We start from the raw sequence: 18,062 nt of genomic DNA on the forward strand, positions 1-18,062 counted from the left end.
TATTTATTTTCAGCTTTTATTTCTTTCATCACATTCCCAGTGGGTCAGAAGTTAACATACACTCAATATTTGGTAGCATTGCATTTAAATTGTTTAACTTGGGTCAAACGTTTCAGGTAGCCTTCCACAAGCTTCCCACAATAAGTTGGGTGAATTTTGGCCCACTCTTCCTGACAGCTGGTGAAACTGAGCCAGGTTTGTAGGCCTCCTTCGTGGCACACGCTTTTTCAGTTCTTCCCACAAATTTTCTAAAGGATTGAGATCAGGGCTTTGAGATGGCCACCCCAATACCATGACCTTGCTGTCCTGAAGCCACTTTGGAAGTATGCTTGGGGGCATTGTCCATTTGGAAAACCAACTTGCGACTAAGCTTTAACATCCTGATGTCTTGAGATGTTGCTTCAATATATCCACATAAATTTCCATCCTCTTCATGCCATCTATTTTGTGAAGTGCACCAATTCTATTTTTTTCCCATCAGATCAGAGGACATTTCTCCAAAAAGCACAATCTTTGTCCCCATGTGCAGTTGGAAACAGTGGTATGGCTTTTTTATGGTGGTTTTGGAGCAGTCGCTTCTTCCTTGGAGTGGCCTTTCAGGTTATGTCGATATAAGACTCGTTTTACTGTGGATATAGACACTTTTGTGCCTGTTTGCTGTTGTTCTGTGATTGACTTGCTCTTTCGCACCAAAGTACACTCATCTCTAGGAGACAGAACGAGTCTCCGTCCTGAGCAGTATGATGGCTGCGTGGTGGTGTTTATACTTGCGTACTATTGCTTGTACAGATGAACGTGGTACCTTCAGGCGTTTGAAAATTGCTCCCTAGGATAAGCCAGACTTGTGGTGATCCACAATTGTTTTTCTGAGGTTTTGTCTGCATGACATCATGGGAAAAACAAAGAGGCACTGAGTTTGAAGATAGGCATTGAAATACATCCACAGGTCCACCTCCAATTGAGTCAAATAATGTCAATCAGAAGCTTCTAAAGCCATGACATAATTTTCTGGAATTTTCCAAGCTGTTTAAAAGCACAGTCAACTTAGTGTATGTAAACTTCTGACCCACTGGAATTGTGACAGTGAATTATAAGTGAAATAATCTGTCTTAACAATTGTTGGAAAAATTACTAAACGACTTGCCAAAACTATAGTTTGTTAATTAACAAGAAATTTGTGGAGTAGTTGAAAAACAAGTTTTAATGACTACAACCTAAGTATGTAAACGACTTCAACTGTACGTCCTTGAAACAATTATTTTGAAATTGCACACATACGACCTTATAAGGATCATTTAGATGCTAACGGCAGCCTGCAGGAGGCTTTATCCGGCTTACCTAAACTGAGAAAATTGTCTGTGACAACTTGGATGACAAACCCAGAAAAAGCCCTTTTTCAGGATCCCGTCTTTCAAAGCTGATTTGAAAAATACAAATACACTTCACGGATCTTCATTGTAAAGGGTTTAAACACTGTTTCCCATCATTAAACAATTAATGAACATGCACCTGCGGAACGGTCGTTAAGACACTAACAGCTTACAGACCGAAGGCAATTAAAGTCACAGTTATGAAAACTTAGAACACTAAAGAGGCCTTTCTACAGACTCTGAAAAACACAAAAATAAATATGCCCAGGTCCCTGCTCAACTGCGTGAATGTTCCTTAGGCATGCTGCAAGGAGGCATGAGGACTGCAGATCTGGCCATGGAAATAAATTGCAATGTCCGTACTGTGAGACGCCTAAGACAGCGCTACAGGGAGACAGGACAGTGGCAGTCCTCGCAATGGCAAACCACGTGTAACACCAGCACAGGATCAGTACATCGGAACATCACAACTAAGGGACAAGTACAGGATGGCAACTGCCCGACACACAATCCCTCCATCAGTGCTCAGCCTGAGGGCTTGTAGGCCTGTTGTAAGCAGGTCCTCACTAGACAGCACCGACAACAACGTCAACCATATGGGCACAAACCCACCGTCGCTGGATCAGACAGGACTGGCAAAAAGTGCTCTTCACTGACGAGCCGCGGTTTTGTCTCACCAGGGGTGATGGTCGGATTTGCGTTTATCGTCGAAGGAATTAGCGTTACACCGAGGCCTGTACTCTGGAGCGGGATCGATTTTGAGGTGGAGGATTCGTCATGGTCTGGGGCGGTGCATCACAGCATTATCGGACTGAGCTTCTTGTCATTGCAGGCAATCTCAACGCTGTGCGTTACAGGGAAGACATCCTCCTCCTTCATGTGGTACCCTTCCAGCATGCTCATCCTGACATAACCTTCCAGCATGACAATGCCACCAGCTGTACTGCTCGTTCTGTGCGTGATTTCCTGCAAGACAGGAATGTCAGTGTTCTGCCATGGCCAGCGAAGAGCCCGGATCTCAATCCCATTGAGCACGTCTGGGACCTGTTGGATCGGAGGGTGAGGGCTAGGGCCATTCCCCCGCAGAAATGTCCAGGAACTTGCAGGTGCCTTGGTGGAAGAGTGGGGTAACATCTCACAGCAAGAACTGGCAAATCTGGTGCAGTCCATGAGGAGGAGATGCACTGCAGTTCTTAATGCAGATAGTGGCAACACCAGATACTGACTGTTACTTTTGATTTTGATCCCCCCCTTTGTTCAGGGACACATTCAATTTCTGTAATTCACATGTCTGTGGAACTTGTTCAGTTTATGTCTCAGTTGTTGAATCTTATGTTCATACAAATATTAACACCTTAAGTTTGCAGAAAATAAACGCCCTTGACAGTGAGAGGACGTTTCTTTTTTTTTTGTGCTGAGTTTATATCTACAGCCTAGGCTGAGTACACAGATTGTCCGTCTAAAAACATTTGTTTTTCTCAATACATTTTCACCCAAAAAGTGTAGCATTCACAACTTCACTTGGCTGAGAACATTGTGGAGAGATGGTTTTGGAGTATGTGAAAGCCTGTATGGTATGTCTAGATGTGTCAATATCATCTTGTACAGTCTGCACAGAGCCAAGAGTGGCCTCCAGCCACAGAAAACAGTCATCTCATTGAGATTAACACAACCTGACTAACACAAGCCAATTAAGAAGACAACATTCTGAAACCTAGTGTTGGTTAATGATTATCACAGATTCCTCTGAGGTAGGCATTTGAAACATTGGATAATTAATACGAGGGAGTCAAATTTGGCAAAGTTGTCTTAGTAACACCAGCAGAGATACAAGTGATGCTGGGAGCGTAATTATACTGTGTGAGAGAAAGAGGTGGTAATCCATACGTGATTTATGGAAATAGATATTTGGAGGTAAATGAACAAAGATCTTCACTCTCTGTGTGTGTGTGTCCGTCTCGTCCTCCAATAGCAAACGTATGAGAGCCGACAGAGGACGACACAAGCTACAGGATCGAAATAACTGTCTGCTGCCATAGGCTTTTGCACTTGACTCGACCAGACTCGCGCCAGCCCAGCCCACACAGTCAGTCGAACACACACAGCTGCCTCTCCTCTCCACCCAACCAGCCCGGCGGTACGGTTCACCTACCAACGTCCAAGGCTTGCTCCGCAATCACGTAACCATGGCGATGGTACTGCAGCATAGGAGAGCAGCGCTGCATTTCAGATCTGTTCGGATGGCTGCGTCTGAATTGGCACTGGTCAAAAGTACAGCACATTATACAGTAGGGAATGGGGTGCCATTAGAGACGCTGTTGCTGTCCTCTCTGTGGCCTGCTGGTTGCTTGGCTAGTGATCTAGGACTGTATCTAGGGATCTCAGAGATGATTGTCAAGGGTATTGGGTATGCATACAAAGCCGAACTCGACCGCTGCAGTAGAGGGAGAGAAATTATATTATTTATGCTGCTGCTCTTGCTGTTCACGAGTGGAGCGTGGCACGTGGCGGTTGTTGTTGTTGGCCAATCATAAGTCAACAAAGCAGCAATAGGCTACAGTCATAGAGCCTTGTGTGTAGCAACATTTTGGAGACATCAAATCAATGGAAGATGGAATTAAAAGGAGGGAATAAGTTAAAGGAGAAGGATTGGCTACAACGACCAAGAGCCAACAGGTAGGGGGCTACTTAATATTCTGAATAGAGTTGCTGTAATTTGTAACTGTAGGATGAGAGAGCTAGCTAGGCTAATCGAGGCAGCAGCTATCTTAACTAGCTTGTCCCGGTCTCACGCAGTCAAGACAGTTACTACGTAATCATCTTTGATGATCAATAATCTAGCTATATGGCAGCTGTTGGTCTAACATAGCACGTCTGCTTGGATGGTTGGTTGGTGTCTCTAGTCTCTCACTCACTGTTCCCCGTGTCACTTGCTCACAGTATGCCCAATCCCCCCACCTGCTAGAGCAGCACCTCACTCTCCCTCCTCTCACGCTGTATCTGCTCCGGTTAAAAAAGTAGCTTAGAAAGCTTTTCTTCCTCTTCCCTCACTCGGATTGGGTCTGGATCCGACCAGGTCTTTACGGAACGGGTCTAGTTGTCCACGGGTCCATTCAGAACGGGTCTCTATGTTTTAAAAATGTATTTATGAAAACGGGTCCGGGTGGGAAGGCCTCAGGTCCATTTCAGAACGGGGCCCGTGTAGACCTCTAATGTGGGGAGAACTAGGCTGTAACTGTATGTCTGGGAAGGCTCTTCAGTCAACACTACTATAGTCTACACACAATGAGAACATTTTACCGCTTACTTGATTACTAAATTGTTGGGAAAGAGCTTGCAAGAAAGACATTTCACTGTACTGCACATGACAAAACTTACAACGTAACAGAACACACACACACACACACACACAATCCCCCACTGACTTAACCTGTTATTGCAGACAGAGATGGACAGACAGTCATCAGTCTTGATGAGCTGCCACTAATGGAGAAAATGGGGTGAGAAGAGGAATAGGGGGAACATTTCTAGTGTGTGAAATACAGAAGATCAATCCATTAAGAAAGTAATCTGCAGTCTCACTGAAATCATTAGAAGTACAGTTAATGGGAGACATTACACGCCCTACGTCCCAAATGGCGCCCTATTCCCTACATAGTGCACTACTTCTGACCAGAGCCATATGGGGCCCGGTCAAAAGTAGTGCACTATATAGAGAATAGGGCGCCATTTGGGACTCAGCCTGGGTCTACGAGGCCGAGTGGAACGGTAATTGACAAATTGATAAATGTGAAGTAGCTACACTGCATTACAGCTGACACAAATAATTTGACATGGAAAGAGTTGAAGATGCAACAACTCATGAAGTGGCATGGCACAGTTTCTCTCTTAAAAAAAGGCCATCTCAATTGCATCAGGTCAAGTGCACCGGATTTCAGCGGGGTGACAAAATGATAAAGGAGCAATTTTTCATGGCGAGAAATCTGCGCCGAAATCCAATTTATGCCTTTTTATAGTAGAGGAAATTAATTTAATCCCAAAATATTAAATAACCGTGAATATTATTAATGGTAAACGTATTACTTCTTGACAAGGCGTTTTTTCAGAATCATTCTCGGCTCCAGAGCATTTTATGGAATAAGGAATGATGAGAAGATGTGTGGAGAAAGTCTCAAATCAGATCTGGTGTTTCCGATCCTGGCTATTTGAAAAATGAGTCAGCTTCTCCATCTTACAGAAGAAAATATTTCAAGGCGTGATATGAACTATTCTGTGCTTAGGATGATACTGTGTATTGCATTTCAGAACAATTATTTATATGGAAATAAACTAGAAATATGAGTACTGTATAATAAATATAGAAGTTGGAAAAAAAGTGGCTCAGGGCAAAACAGATTCTAAATTTCCATAATTTAAAAAAACAGAGCAAGAGAGGCAAAAACAAAACTAAAGTTTGAGTCTACTTTCTAATTGCAAGGCCTACTTCAGATGCACATTTCTTTACTACTGCCAATAAGTACGATGTGTCTGCAGTGTTCCCTGCCTTCCACATTAGTCTACTAGTCCACCAGAGAATGATAGAAGAGGGGGATGGGAGAGAAGAGAGGAGGAAAGAGGGAAAAACCTCCAGTGAATGCCAGTGGCCATGCCGAGGTAATTACTTAATGACTCGTTAGAGCAAATAAAGAATGTTAATCAGCGCCTGGCGATGGGAGACGGTGAACAAACCGATACTCATTAACTACTCAGCAACAAGACATACCCCACTGATCCCCCGCTCAATCCACAGACAGAGCAGACACAGACCACTGGCGCCCGCTCAATCTACAGACAGAGCAGACACAACCAACTGATCCCCCACTCACTCCACAGACAGAGCAGACCACTGATCCCCCGCTCAATCCACAAATAGAGCAGACCACTGATCCCCTGCTCAACCCAAAGACAGAGCAGACCACTGATCCCCCGCTCAACCCACAGACAGAGCAGACCACTGATCCCCCGCTCAATCTACAGAGGGAGCAGACCACTGATCCCCCGCTCAACCCACAGACAGAGCAGACCACTGATCCCCCGCTCAATCTACAGAGGGAGCAGACCACTGATCCCCCGCTCAATCTACAGAGGGAGCAGACCACTGATCCCCCGCTCAATCTACAGAGGGAGCAGACCACTGATCCCCCGCTCAATCTACAGAGGAGCAGACCACTGATCCCCCGCTCAATCTACAGAGGAGCAGACCACTGATCCCCCGCTCAATCTACAGAGGGAGCAGACCACTGATCCCCCGCTCAATCTACAGAGGGAGCAGACCACTGATCCCCCGCTCAATCTACAGAGGAGCAGACCACTGATCCCCTGCTCAATCTACAGACAGCGCAGACACAACCCACTGATCCCCTCTCAAACTACAGAGGGAGCAGACCACTGATCCCCCGCTAAATCCACAGACAGCGCAGACACAACCCACTGATCCCCCTCTTAAACTACAGAGGGAGCAGACCACTGATGCCCCGCTCAATCTACAGACAGCGCAGACACAACCCACTGATCCCCCTCTTAAACTACAGAGGGAGCAGACCACTGATGCCCCGCTCAATCTACAGACAGCGCAGACACAACCCACTGATCCCCCTCTTAAACTACAGAGGGAGCAGACCACTGATGCCCCGCTCAATCTACAGACAGCGCAGACACAACCCACTGATCCCCCTCTTAAACTACAGAGGGAGCAGACCACTGATGCCCCGCTCAATCTACAGACAGCGCAGACACAACCCACTGATCCCCCTCTTAAACTACAGAGGGAGCAGACCACTGATCCCCCGCTCAATCTACAGAGGGAGCAGACCCCTGATGCCCCGCTCAATCTACAGACAGCGCAGACACAACCCACTGATCCCCCTCTTAAACTACAGAGGGAGCAGACCACTGATCCCCCGCTCAAACTACAGAGGGAGCAGACCACTGATGCCCCGCTCAATCTACAGACAGCGCAGACACAACCCACTGATCCCCCTCTTAAACTACAGAGGGAGCAGACCACTGATCCCCCGCTCAATCTACAGAGGGAGCAGACCCCTGATCCCCCTCTCAATCTACAGATGGAGCAGCCCACTGATCCGCCTCTCAATCTACAGATGGAGCAACCCACTGATCCCCCTCTCAATCCAGACGGAGCAGACCACTGATCCCGCCTGCCCAATGCACAGAGGGAGCAGACCACAGATCCCCCGCTCATCCAGACAGATCAGACCACTGATCCCCCTCTCAATCTACAGACGGAGCAGCCCACTGATCCCCCACTCAATCTACAGACGGAGCAGACCACTGATCCCCCTGCCCAATGCACAGAGGGAGCAGACCACTGATCCCCCGCTCATCCAGACAGATCAGACCACTGATCCCCCTCTCAATCTACAGACGGAGCAGCCCACTGATCCCCCGCTCAATCCAGACAGTGCAGACCACTGATCCCCCTGCCCAATGCACAGAGGGAGCAGACCACTGATCCCCCGCTCATCCAGACAGTGCAGACCACTGATCCCCCTGCCCAATCCACAGAGGGAGCAGACCACTGATCCCCCGCTCAATCCACAGAGGGAGCAGACCACTGATCCCCCGCTCAATCTACAGAGGGAGCAGACCACTGATCCCCCGCTCAATCTACAGAGGGAGCAGACCACTGATCCCCCGCTCAATCTACAGAGGGAGCAGACCACTGATCCCCCGCTCAATCCACAGAGGGAGCAGACCACTGATCCCCGCTCAATCTACAGAGGGAGCAGACCACTGATCCCCCGCTCAATCCACAGAGGGAGCAGACCACTGATCCCCCGCTCAATCTACAGAGGGAGCAGACCACTGATCCCCCGCTCAATCTACAGAGGGAGCAGACCACTGATCCCCCGCTCAATCTACAGAGGAGCAGACCACTGATCCCCGCTCAATCTACAGAGGGAGCAGACCACTGATCCCCCGCTCAATCTACAGAGGGAGCAGACCACTGATCCCCCGCTCAATCCACAGAGGGAGCAGACCACTGATCCCCCGCTCAATCCACAGAGGGAGCAGACCACTGATCCCCTGCTCAATCTACAGACGGAGCAGACCACTGATCCCCCGCTCAATCCACAGAGGGAGCAGACCACTGATCCCCCGCTCAATCCACAGACAGGGCAGACCACTGATCCCCCCGCTCAATCCACAGACAGCGCAGCCCACTGATCCCCCGCTCAACCCACAGACAGCGCAGCCCACGGATCCCCCGCTCAATCCACAGACAGGGCAGACCACTGATCCCCCGCTCAATCCACAGACAGCGCAGCCCACTGATCCCCCACTCAATTCACAGACAGAGCAGACCACTGATCCCCCACTCAATCCACAGAGCAGACCCCTGGCCGGCCGCTCAATCCACAGACAGCGCAGACACAACTCACTGATCCCCCGTTCCATCCACAGACAGCGCAGACACAACCCACTGATCCCCCGTTCAATCCACAGACAGCGCAGACCACTGATCCCCCACTCAATCTGCAGACAGCACAGACACAACCCACTGATCCCCCACTCAATCCACAGACAGCGCAGACACAGACCACTGATCCCCCACTCAATCCACAAAGGGAGCCGTCCACTGGCCCGCCGCTCAATCAGCACGACAACACGACAGACAACCAACACACCCCACTGACATTAAACTCAACTCACAGCCAGACTAGACTGAACAACAGGCAGTAGACATGTTCCTCACAGAGTCAATACGGACCACTTACACATGGAGAAACTCAACCAGCCTAGTAGAGGTTGACAAAGTAGCTGGCTAAAGCTAAAAGACTGCTGGAGAGAAGAGTAAAACAGAGTGGAATTAACGCGACTGATTCATTACATCAAAAGACTCCAGTTAGAAGTCACACGGTGTAAACACACAACATAGGCCTACTCACAATCAAAGCATGTGGACTTCAAATCACCTCTGCTTAGTAGGAAGGCATCATCTCTAGTTTGCTTGGAGTAGTCCAACAGTGCTGTCGCTGAAGCTCAATCTGATGTGTAATTCCTCTCGACTACATGGTTTATCATTTAGGCTGACTGTATTTCTCAACATGCTTTTTCTCCTGACTGCTCCTCCTTCCGCCTGAAATCCCCTTCCCGCTGTGTGTGTGTGTGTGTGTGTGTGTGTGTGTGTGTGTGTGTGTGTGTGTGTGTGTGTGTGTGTGTGTGTGTGTGTGTGTGTGTGTGTGTGTGTGTGTATATATATACGCTCATTGTATTGTTCTTCTATCCTCAAGGGGTCCTGAAATACCCAAATGACCCCACAAGGGTAGGTAGTAAAACACGGAACAGTCTCCCTCGTGAGGGCATTTCACACATCCCCATGAGGACAAAAGCTATTTTAAGTTTAGGGGTAAGATTTAGGGGTTGAGTTACAATTAGGCTCAGGTTTATGGCTAAGGTAAGGGGTTAAGTTTAAGGAAAATAGGATTTTGAATGGAAATACATTTAATATTTCCACAAGGATAAAATAACAAGTGGTGGGGTCCCAGATACAGCAGGGGTCATTCTCTCTCCTCTTGGTGCATGTAGTTGTAGTGCCCCATGCTTGATCACAGACACTAACTCCATATTCATAGGGCATCGAAATGGGCAAATGGTTTCAGTGCCATTAACATTAGCTCTGTTTAGAGCATCTGTCAGAGATGCTCAGTGACAGCAAGGTCTCAGACCGTACACCAACCAGAAACACTAAACACCTTGCTAGGATAGCACTGCTAACAGAGCAGGTTGACTCTCTTCGCTTAATTGGTCTTCTTTCGCAGTGTTCTGTTGCCGTTATTAAAACCAACCTTCATATCTATGCATCGGCTGACAGTGGAGACGCCGTCAGAGCTCGGCTATAATATGTCTGGTTTATTATTCTGAATTGCCAGCACCGTCAAAATGTACCATTTTCTATTTCTTAAGTGCACACAAGCATTTTGCTACACCCGCAATAAAACCTGTAAAATATGTGGATGTGACCAATAACATTTGATTTGACTTAAGTGGACATATGGAGACCTGGTCCACTTAAGACCGTGAGCTCCAAAAGTATTGGAACAGTGACACATTTTTGTTGATTTGGATGTCAGCTTTTATTTGAGGGTATTTTCATCAATATCGGGTGACACGTTAAGAGATTACACCACTTTTTGTACATCCATTTTATGGGACTAAATGTATTGGGACAAACTCACGTGTATTAAAGCACTAAAAAGTGAAGTATTTGGTCCCATATTCAAAGCACGCATTGACCACATCAAGCTTGTGACTCTACACATTTGTTGGATGCATTTGCTCTTTGTTTTGGTTCTGTTCCAGAATATTTTGTGCCCAATAGAAATGAATGGTAAATGTGTCATTTAGGAGTAACATCTCTTAACACTTCCACATTAATGTGGATGCAAACATAATTACGGATAATCCTGAATGAATCCTGAATAATGATGAGTTGAGAATGTTACAGATGCACAAATACTATACTCCCCAAGACATGCTAACCTCTCACCATCACAATAAGGGAAGTTAGCATTTTTTTGGGGGGGAGATACTTTCTCACTCATCATTATTCACGATTATCCCGAATCATGGTAGCAAATATATAAGTAGAGAAAAAGTCCAAGTCAAAAATATAAATCATAATTTTAAACAGATGAGAGAATCACTTCTGAGTCACTTCACCCCAGGAAGAAAAGCTTCTGCAACAGCTAATGAGGATCCAAATAAGGGGATTTCTCCCTCTGAGCTCCTTGCTTCCCTGTTCTTCCCTTCTCTGTCCCTCTCTCAGCCTCTCTCTTCCAATCCCTGCCTCTGCCCCTCTCTCGGTCACGCACTGTCCCTCCCTTTCCCCTCTTGACCCCTCAGTGCCAGGACCAGCAGGCAGGTCTTAGTTGAGAGCTCTTGGACAGACAGGACCGGATGCCTACCTCATTCCTCCCTTCATTATTACATGGAATGTCCCTCACCTCTCCGCCATGACTTCTTGGCATAACTCCTTGGCCGTGACACCACCATAGAGTTCTTGCCTGCTTCCCACTGGCACACTGCCTGCTGCAGCCCCCTTAATAACTCCTGACCAGACCCCTACACTCACTCACACAAGTTATATTATCGTATTCCATTCACTTTGTACTGACATCCCGACTGCTCCTGTATAAAGCCCAGCAGTACTACCATAGGTCATCTTCCAGGAAACGCGTGTAGCTTCCTCCTGACAGCGCGGAGCCTCTCTCTCCCCAGCGTCCACACTGACAAACAGAAAAAGACCACCAGAGCTCACCAGTCCTCTCCGAAACAACTTCAGCCAATCCAATAGAGGACCCATACTAGACCTGGATGAGAGAGACATATGGGAGATATAGACAAACAGTAATAACTATTTTGCTCGATAACAACAAATACGTTTTTTTTTTTTTGTTGAAATGGAGAGTTACTTTAAATTAGAGGCAGGGCTCTTCAAAGCATTTGACAACATACTTGTGCATATTGGCAGATAGTCAATACTACTTACCAACTGAAGAAGTGGGACCTCAAAACGCTTATCTAGATTGCTAACTCTAAATATGATATTGTTGCTAGATTGCTATGTAGGCTAATTGATTCATCTAAAATGTAAGCTAGCGTCCTGCAAAAACTTTCCAGAGGTAGGCCTATAGGCTACTTGATGTAGGCCTCGTTCGTCACTGCAAATGGAGTACACCGCACCAAACTAATTACAGCCTACACCGGCTGCAAAGTGGTGCCATGAACTCAATATTTGAGAAATTATATATGACTATCTTCTCTGTAACTAGACAGTAGTTGCTTTAAAAAATATATATATATTTTTCTCACAAAAGCATTTTGAGCAATGGTCATGTGCTTGTGCTTCTCAGAATCCATCTTTCCCTCCTCCGTGCGCATAATGGGGAGAGAATCGGCAACCGACAGCGACACAGGGATGGGCAGATACTTTCACAGCTGGAATCAACATAATGCATAGGCTATTACTGTTGAGCAAATAATAGTAGAATATACAAAATGTGAATTTATATTAAGACGCAAGGAGGAAAGCAGTGTCGTTCCTGTTTGAAAAATGTTGCTCAGTGCTGAGTGAATCTCGAGCACGAGGTACTGCCTGGTTGAGTGACAGTGGGTGGGGCTTGGTGTGAGCAACCCACTGGTTCCAGCATGACCCCCCCCACCCGAGCAACCCACTGGTTCCAGCATGAAGCACAACATCTTAGTTATTGCATCATCAAAGGAAGGACATTTGTTTGAAAACAAGCAGCAACAAAGGAACAAAAATAGAGACATAAAAAGCGATAGCTTAGCGTTGCTACAGAGCAAAGGCAATACGAGAAGATGCAGATGGAATGGCAGCCTTGATCCTGTCTGATAGATGTATTTAGATGGTGTTGATGAGAGAGAAAAGCACCTAGTGCAGGTGAACATTTTAATTATTTCCCTGACAGAGGAAACTGTGATTCACATTTCACACAGCATGTCACTCAACTTCCTCACATCTTTTACACCTCTTTATGGTGTTACAGTGCCTCCAGAAATTATTGACACCCCTCAACTTCCTCACATCTTTTACACCTCTTTATGGTGTTACAGTGCCTCCAGAAATTATTGACACCCCTCAACTTCCTCACATCTTTTACACCTCTTTATGGTGTTACAGTGCCTCCAGAAATTATTGACACCCCTCAACTTACTCACATCTTTTACACCTCTCTATGGTGTTACAGTGCCTCCAGAAATTATTGACACCCCTCAACTTCCTCACATCTTTTACACCTCTTTATGGTGTTACAGTGCCTCCAGAAATTATTGACACCCCTCAACTTCTTCCACATTTTCTTGTGTTACAGCCTGAATTCAATTATTTTGTCAAAGTGAAATTATGTTTTTCAATATTTTTTACAAATCATTAAAAAGCTGAAATGTCTTGTGTCAATAAGTATTCAACCCTTTTGTTATGGTAAACCTAAATAAGTTCAGGGGTAAAAATGTGCTTAACTAGTCACGTAAGAATTTGTTCTCAAATTATTTACAATGACAGCCTACCAAAAGGCCTCCTGCGGGGATGGGGGCAAAAATGTTAGTTTTTTTTACAAATAAAAAATATATAGGACAAAACATATCAAAACAAGAGAGACACCACAACACTAGACCTAAGACAACATAGCATGGCAGCAACACAGCATGGCAGCAGCACAGCATGGCAGCAGCACAAAACACAAGTTAGATGGAATCACTCTGTTTGCAATAATAGTGTTTAACATGATTTTAAATGAGTACCCCGTTTCTGTACCCCACTACCAAACACAGGCGATCTTCCTATCTCAGTTGCCGGAGAGTAAGGAAACCGCACAGGGATTTCACCATGATGCCAATGGTGATTTTAAAACAGCTACTGAATTGAATGGCTGTGATAGGAGAAAACTGAGGATGGATCAACATTGTAGTTACTCCAATATACTAACCTAATTGACCGAGTGAAAAGAAAGCTAGCTAGTTTTGTATTCTGTACAGGCTAACATTGAATCTAGTTGGAGGTGATTGGGGTTAGCTATTGAACTATATAAAGTGGATTCTTGCTACTACATCACTTTTACTCTTGAAATATTTGGTTGTTGACTACACGACCTTACTCTGTTTAACACATGGCCTCGCATGTGAATCCTTAAAAAGATGGGTTGAGCTAAGGCTTAAGACGGTGAATGATGCTGAATGGGTGTAGACAAAGAGCTATCCAGTAGGTGTACTAAAACAGTCAAGGGCCATTTTCTCAAAAGTGGAGTTACCAAAAGTTTCAAAGCAGAATTACTTCCCCATTGTTCCTCAACTCTTGTGTATGACATACAACTTTCTAGCTCTACAACTTTCTAGTCTCTACTTTTATCCAATATAAAAATAAAAAAATAAAAAAATGTTGCTACATTGGACCGAATCGAGCCGGTCAGTCACAAATGTGGATTAAGTCAAGTCATATGACTACTTTCTGAGGGTAGATTAAACACTGCCCCGAGTGGTCAGGAAGGGTAACAGGTTAAGCAGTGTATTACAGTACACTACAAAAGCCTATAGCCAACATGCTACAGCTACATTATTTAGGCCTTCTGACTACCGCAAACAAACCTACGCTTTTGAGAGACGTGTGCGCACAAGTGTGTGTGTGTAGCAAAGGGGGAAAACCCCATCCGTTATTCTATGGAGAGCAATAGCAATTGCATCCTTTTTTGAGCAAATGAATGGAGTATTTGGATACATCGCTGAGAATAAGGTCTGTGGCAAACACAGGCTTAGGAGATCTATATACATTTTGTTCTATGAGAATCTTCATCGGCAAAAGTCACCTTCTGTGAATTCTGAAGCATTTACATCATTTTAAAAAAGTACATAGAGCACAAAAGGCTTCATAATTCATAAAGGTCATGTTAACTGACTGATATTATCTCATAGAACAAAACGTAGATCTCGTAAGCCTGAGTTACCTGCCATTATTTTCCGTGTTCATCCCAAAACCCTATTCTTTACCCATTCATTTTCCCCATAGGAGCAGCTGAATGAACCAGAGGTAACTCATATCCGGGTTTTAGGACTACAAGCTGGCGAGCTCTATAATGCATGGTACCTAACAGCAGCAGGCACAACACAGCATGACTTACTGGCCGTTCTATTACATCCCTGTCATCATGCATCTTTAGCACGCAGGGATTCAACCAGCACAATCCAGTGAGTACGATTCACGCTATGGCTGCTACTACTGCAAACGCTGCTGGAAAAACTACACACACAGATGTATGCAAGCGCATGTACACATGCAAACACACACACACACACCTCCTTTCATCCTCCTCCTCAATACTCATTTAATGAGAATCAGCTACAATACAAAGCAGCATTGCCTTCAACAACAGTAATGTCCCGTAAGTGTTTGTACTAACACCATGTGAAATGCTACTGAAGGGGGAAAAAAGTAATTAGGAGTGTACGAACCCATCCATTTCCTTTAAAGACAGACTGATCCAGCTAGTCAGTGGAGCTTTCTGACAAGATCCGGACATTAAAGCCAAGTCCAACAACACACACACAAAGAGAATCTGCCTCAGAGAGAGATGTCCTAAACTAACAGCTTTCAATTATATCTGAAATCACCAACCCTCAGACTTCTTCTTTATTCAGTGATGGAGAGTTCTTCCTTTTCATCCCAAAGTGATGGAGAGTGAACATCTCAGCATGACTGAAATGGACCAAATCTAACTTTATTTAACGTGTATTCACTCCAACGTCAGCCCTTATTCGGCCCCGTAGAATACTGGGTAATAATAAATTACTGCCGGCTAGCTGTGACGCAGCGCCATCAAAAGTTGAACTGAGTGAGAGTGTGCGTATACAGGTTAGTGTGTGTGTGAGAGCGTGAGAAAGCTTCAGACAGAAGCGTAATTAAAATCGCTATATCCCTCTCTTTCTCTTACCCGCTCCATCAAAAACAAAAATCAACAGACAGCACATCAAACCATCATGTTACGTGTCAGGCGGAGCACATTTGAAGGTTGGTTGGCTTTGTAAGCTTTCAAGGCTCATCAGCAGACAGCACACGAAGATGCATAGAAACAGTGCAAAGCAGGCCAGGAGACTGAGGATCTGACAGACAGACAGGGAGACAGGGACAAGGAAAGAGAGGGTAGTCAAAAGCAACAGAAACAACTATTTTCTGTTTCACGCTTCAGTAAGCAAACAACTGCAATCCCCCGGGTTCACAACCCACCTTCTCACCATGCCTTTAGAGCACCCCCTGGAGTGGCAGAGCAGCCATTTATTCATCATCTAGGAACACAAACACACTGGAGCACATACACTCCCCCCTAACCCCACCCTCACTCACACACACATCATTTGAGATGCTTTACTCTCTGCATATCAATGTTTGAGGCTCAGTTCAGTTTACACAACACAAGAGAACATTAAGTCCTCAATGTAATGAAACATTCATAACAAATAATGTACACCACATTAACTCACACAGCAGGGATCCAAGCAAGCTCTATTGTAAGAGGAGAGCTTATTAAAACATTTAAACTAGTATCTCTTCACGGCTTGGTATTCCCTTGAGTGAGGGAAGCGGAGGGACCGGTGTACTTGAATTCAAACGCATACGCTACTATCTAGTCTTCGGGTATCTATTGCAGCGATGGAAGCAAAAAAAAATACATTTTTTTCCCTTAAATGAGAGAGGCGGCCGGGAGAGGGACTCACCAACCTACAAACACATTATCTAGTCTTTGGCTTTGGCTCTTCCCTTCAGCAAGGGAAGGGAGGAGGAGTAAGAAGAGGACAGAGGAAGAGGGTGGACGAAGAGGGAGGACGAGGGACTCACTGATGTACTCAAAGACGTAGACAACGAAGAAAGGCGTGACGAGGTCGTTGATGCCCTGCACGTAGCCGCTGGCCGGGTGGCGGATCGCCCAGATGAACAGGATACGCTCAAAGATCTGACGGACAGACGGAGGAACACAGTCAGCACACACACACTGTGTATAGAGCACAGTACATAGAGGAACACGGAAGCTACTTCTAGAATCATTATGCACAAGCTTTTGTTTAAAGAGTATTTGTAAATTGAGTACAATAAGTAAGCTTGCTTGTTTTGATGTGCTAGTCAAAGTCCAATTTAAGGCCAATAGTCAATTTAGCCATTGACAATATGCCTAAAGAGGAACAGACACGCTACAGAAGACAAATCAATGTAAAACAACAGTGAATAATGTAGATTTACATATTTTTAATATGTTAAGACTGCCGTTAACAAGGTCACACGATGGTTTCAAACCAACACAGAATAGCCCCGTCCCATGCCCACCAATCAATCAAAGAGCAATATCGGATTAAGTTAGAAATAATGCATGTTTTAATCGTGGACATAAAGGTTTGATTGTGTTAGAGAAGTGAGGAGATTAGACAGAAGAGTACAGGACAAGCATGTGTGGTGAGCGGTGACATGGAGCGTGTTCCAGAATGTCCTATTAATGTTCTTGGAACTGAAGAACACACGACACTTCAACATCAATTTCCCATTGACGGGTTGGACCCGTCTGCCTCGTTACTGCTGCGGGATCAAGAACTTTCCTTTGTCTTTTTCTTCTTTCTCCAATCTATTCTGCAAGGCAAACACTTCCATCTTCGTTACAGGCTCTGTCTGAGGGTTTTAAATGTTTCACCTTGCTGCTGTCAGACACCCGAGAATTAAAGGAGGCTTGAAGTTCAGCGCAAATCAACCACGCAAATCAAACATACAAATTATCCGTGTCCCAAATGGCACACCATTCCCCCCCCCTTAATAGTGCACTACTTTTGACCAGGGCCCATAGCATGCTTGTCAGAAGTAGTGCACTATATAGGAAATAGGGTGCCATTTGGGATGTACACTTATATCTTCATTCTCTTTCGCTTCCCTCTTCTAGTCTGGCCCCTGAATGTCTGTGCCGGTGTTCTGACATGTCAAGCGATGCATCACACGTGCAGAGCGCTTTCTCGGACGACATGTTTGTAATATTTCTAAATAAAAACATTTCTCAAATTGTGATCGCCCCACCCTCAAAAAAAAATATGTTGGTTGGCTGCCTGGGGTACTGGCGTGTCATGCTAGCTGGTACGGTTTGG

At 45.4% G+C, this 18,062-nt stretch overlaps 1 protein-coding gene across 5 annotated transcripts in view; it reads right to left on the reverse strand.

The window, feature by feature from the left end:
• The window catches only part of tbc1d22a (TBC1 domain family, member 22a), a 208,758-nt gene that overhangs the window by 109,056 nt on the left and 81,640 nt on the right, over positions 1–18,062 (reverse strand). For all 5 annotated transcript variants that reach the window (XM_064938236.1, XM_064938233.1, XM_064938234.1 and 2 more), the window contains one exon: positions 16,780–16,894. In XM_064938236.1, coding sequence (XP_064794308.1) covers positions 16,780–16,894 — 115 coding nt within the window. The remainder of the gene's footprint in view (positions 1–16,779; positions 16,895–18,062) is intronic.

This window comes from Oncorhynchus masou, chromosome 26, assembly GCF_036934945.1.
Source record: "Oncorhynchus masou masou isolate Uvic2021 chromosome 26, UVic_Omas_1.1, whole genome shotgun sequence".
NCBI classification, from domain to species: Eukaryota; Metazoa; Chordata; class Actinopteri; order Salmoniformes; family Salmonidae; genus Oncorhynchus; species Oncorhynchus masou.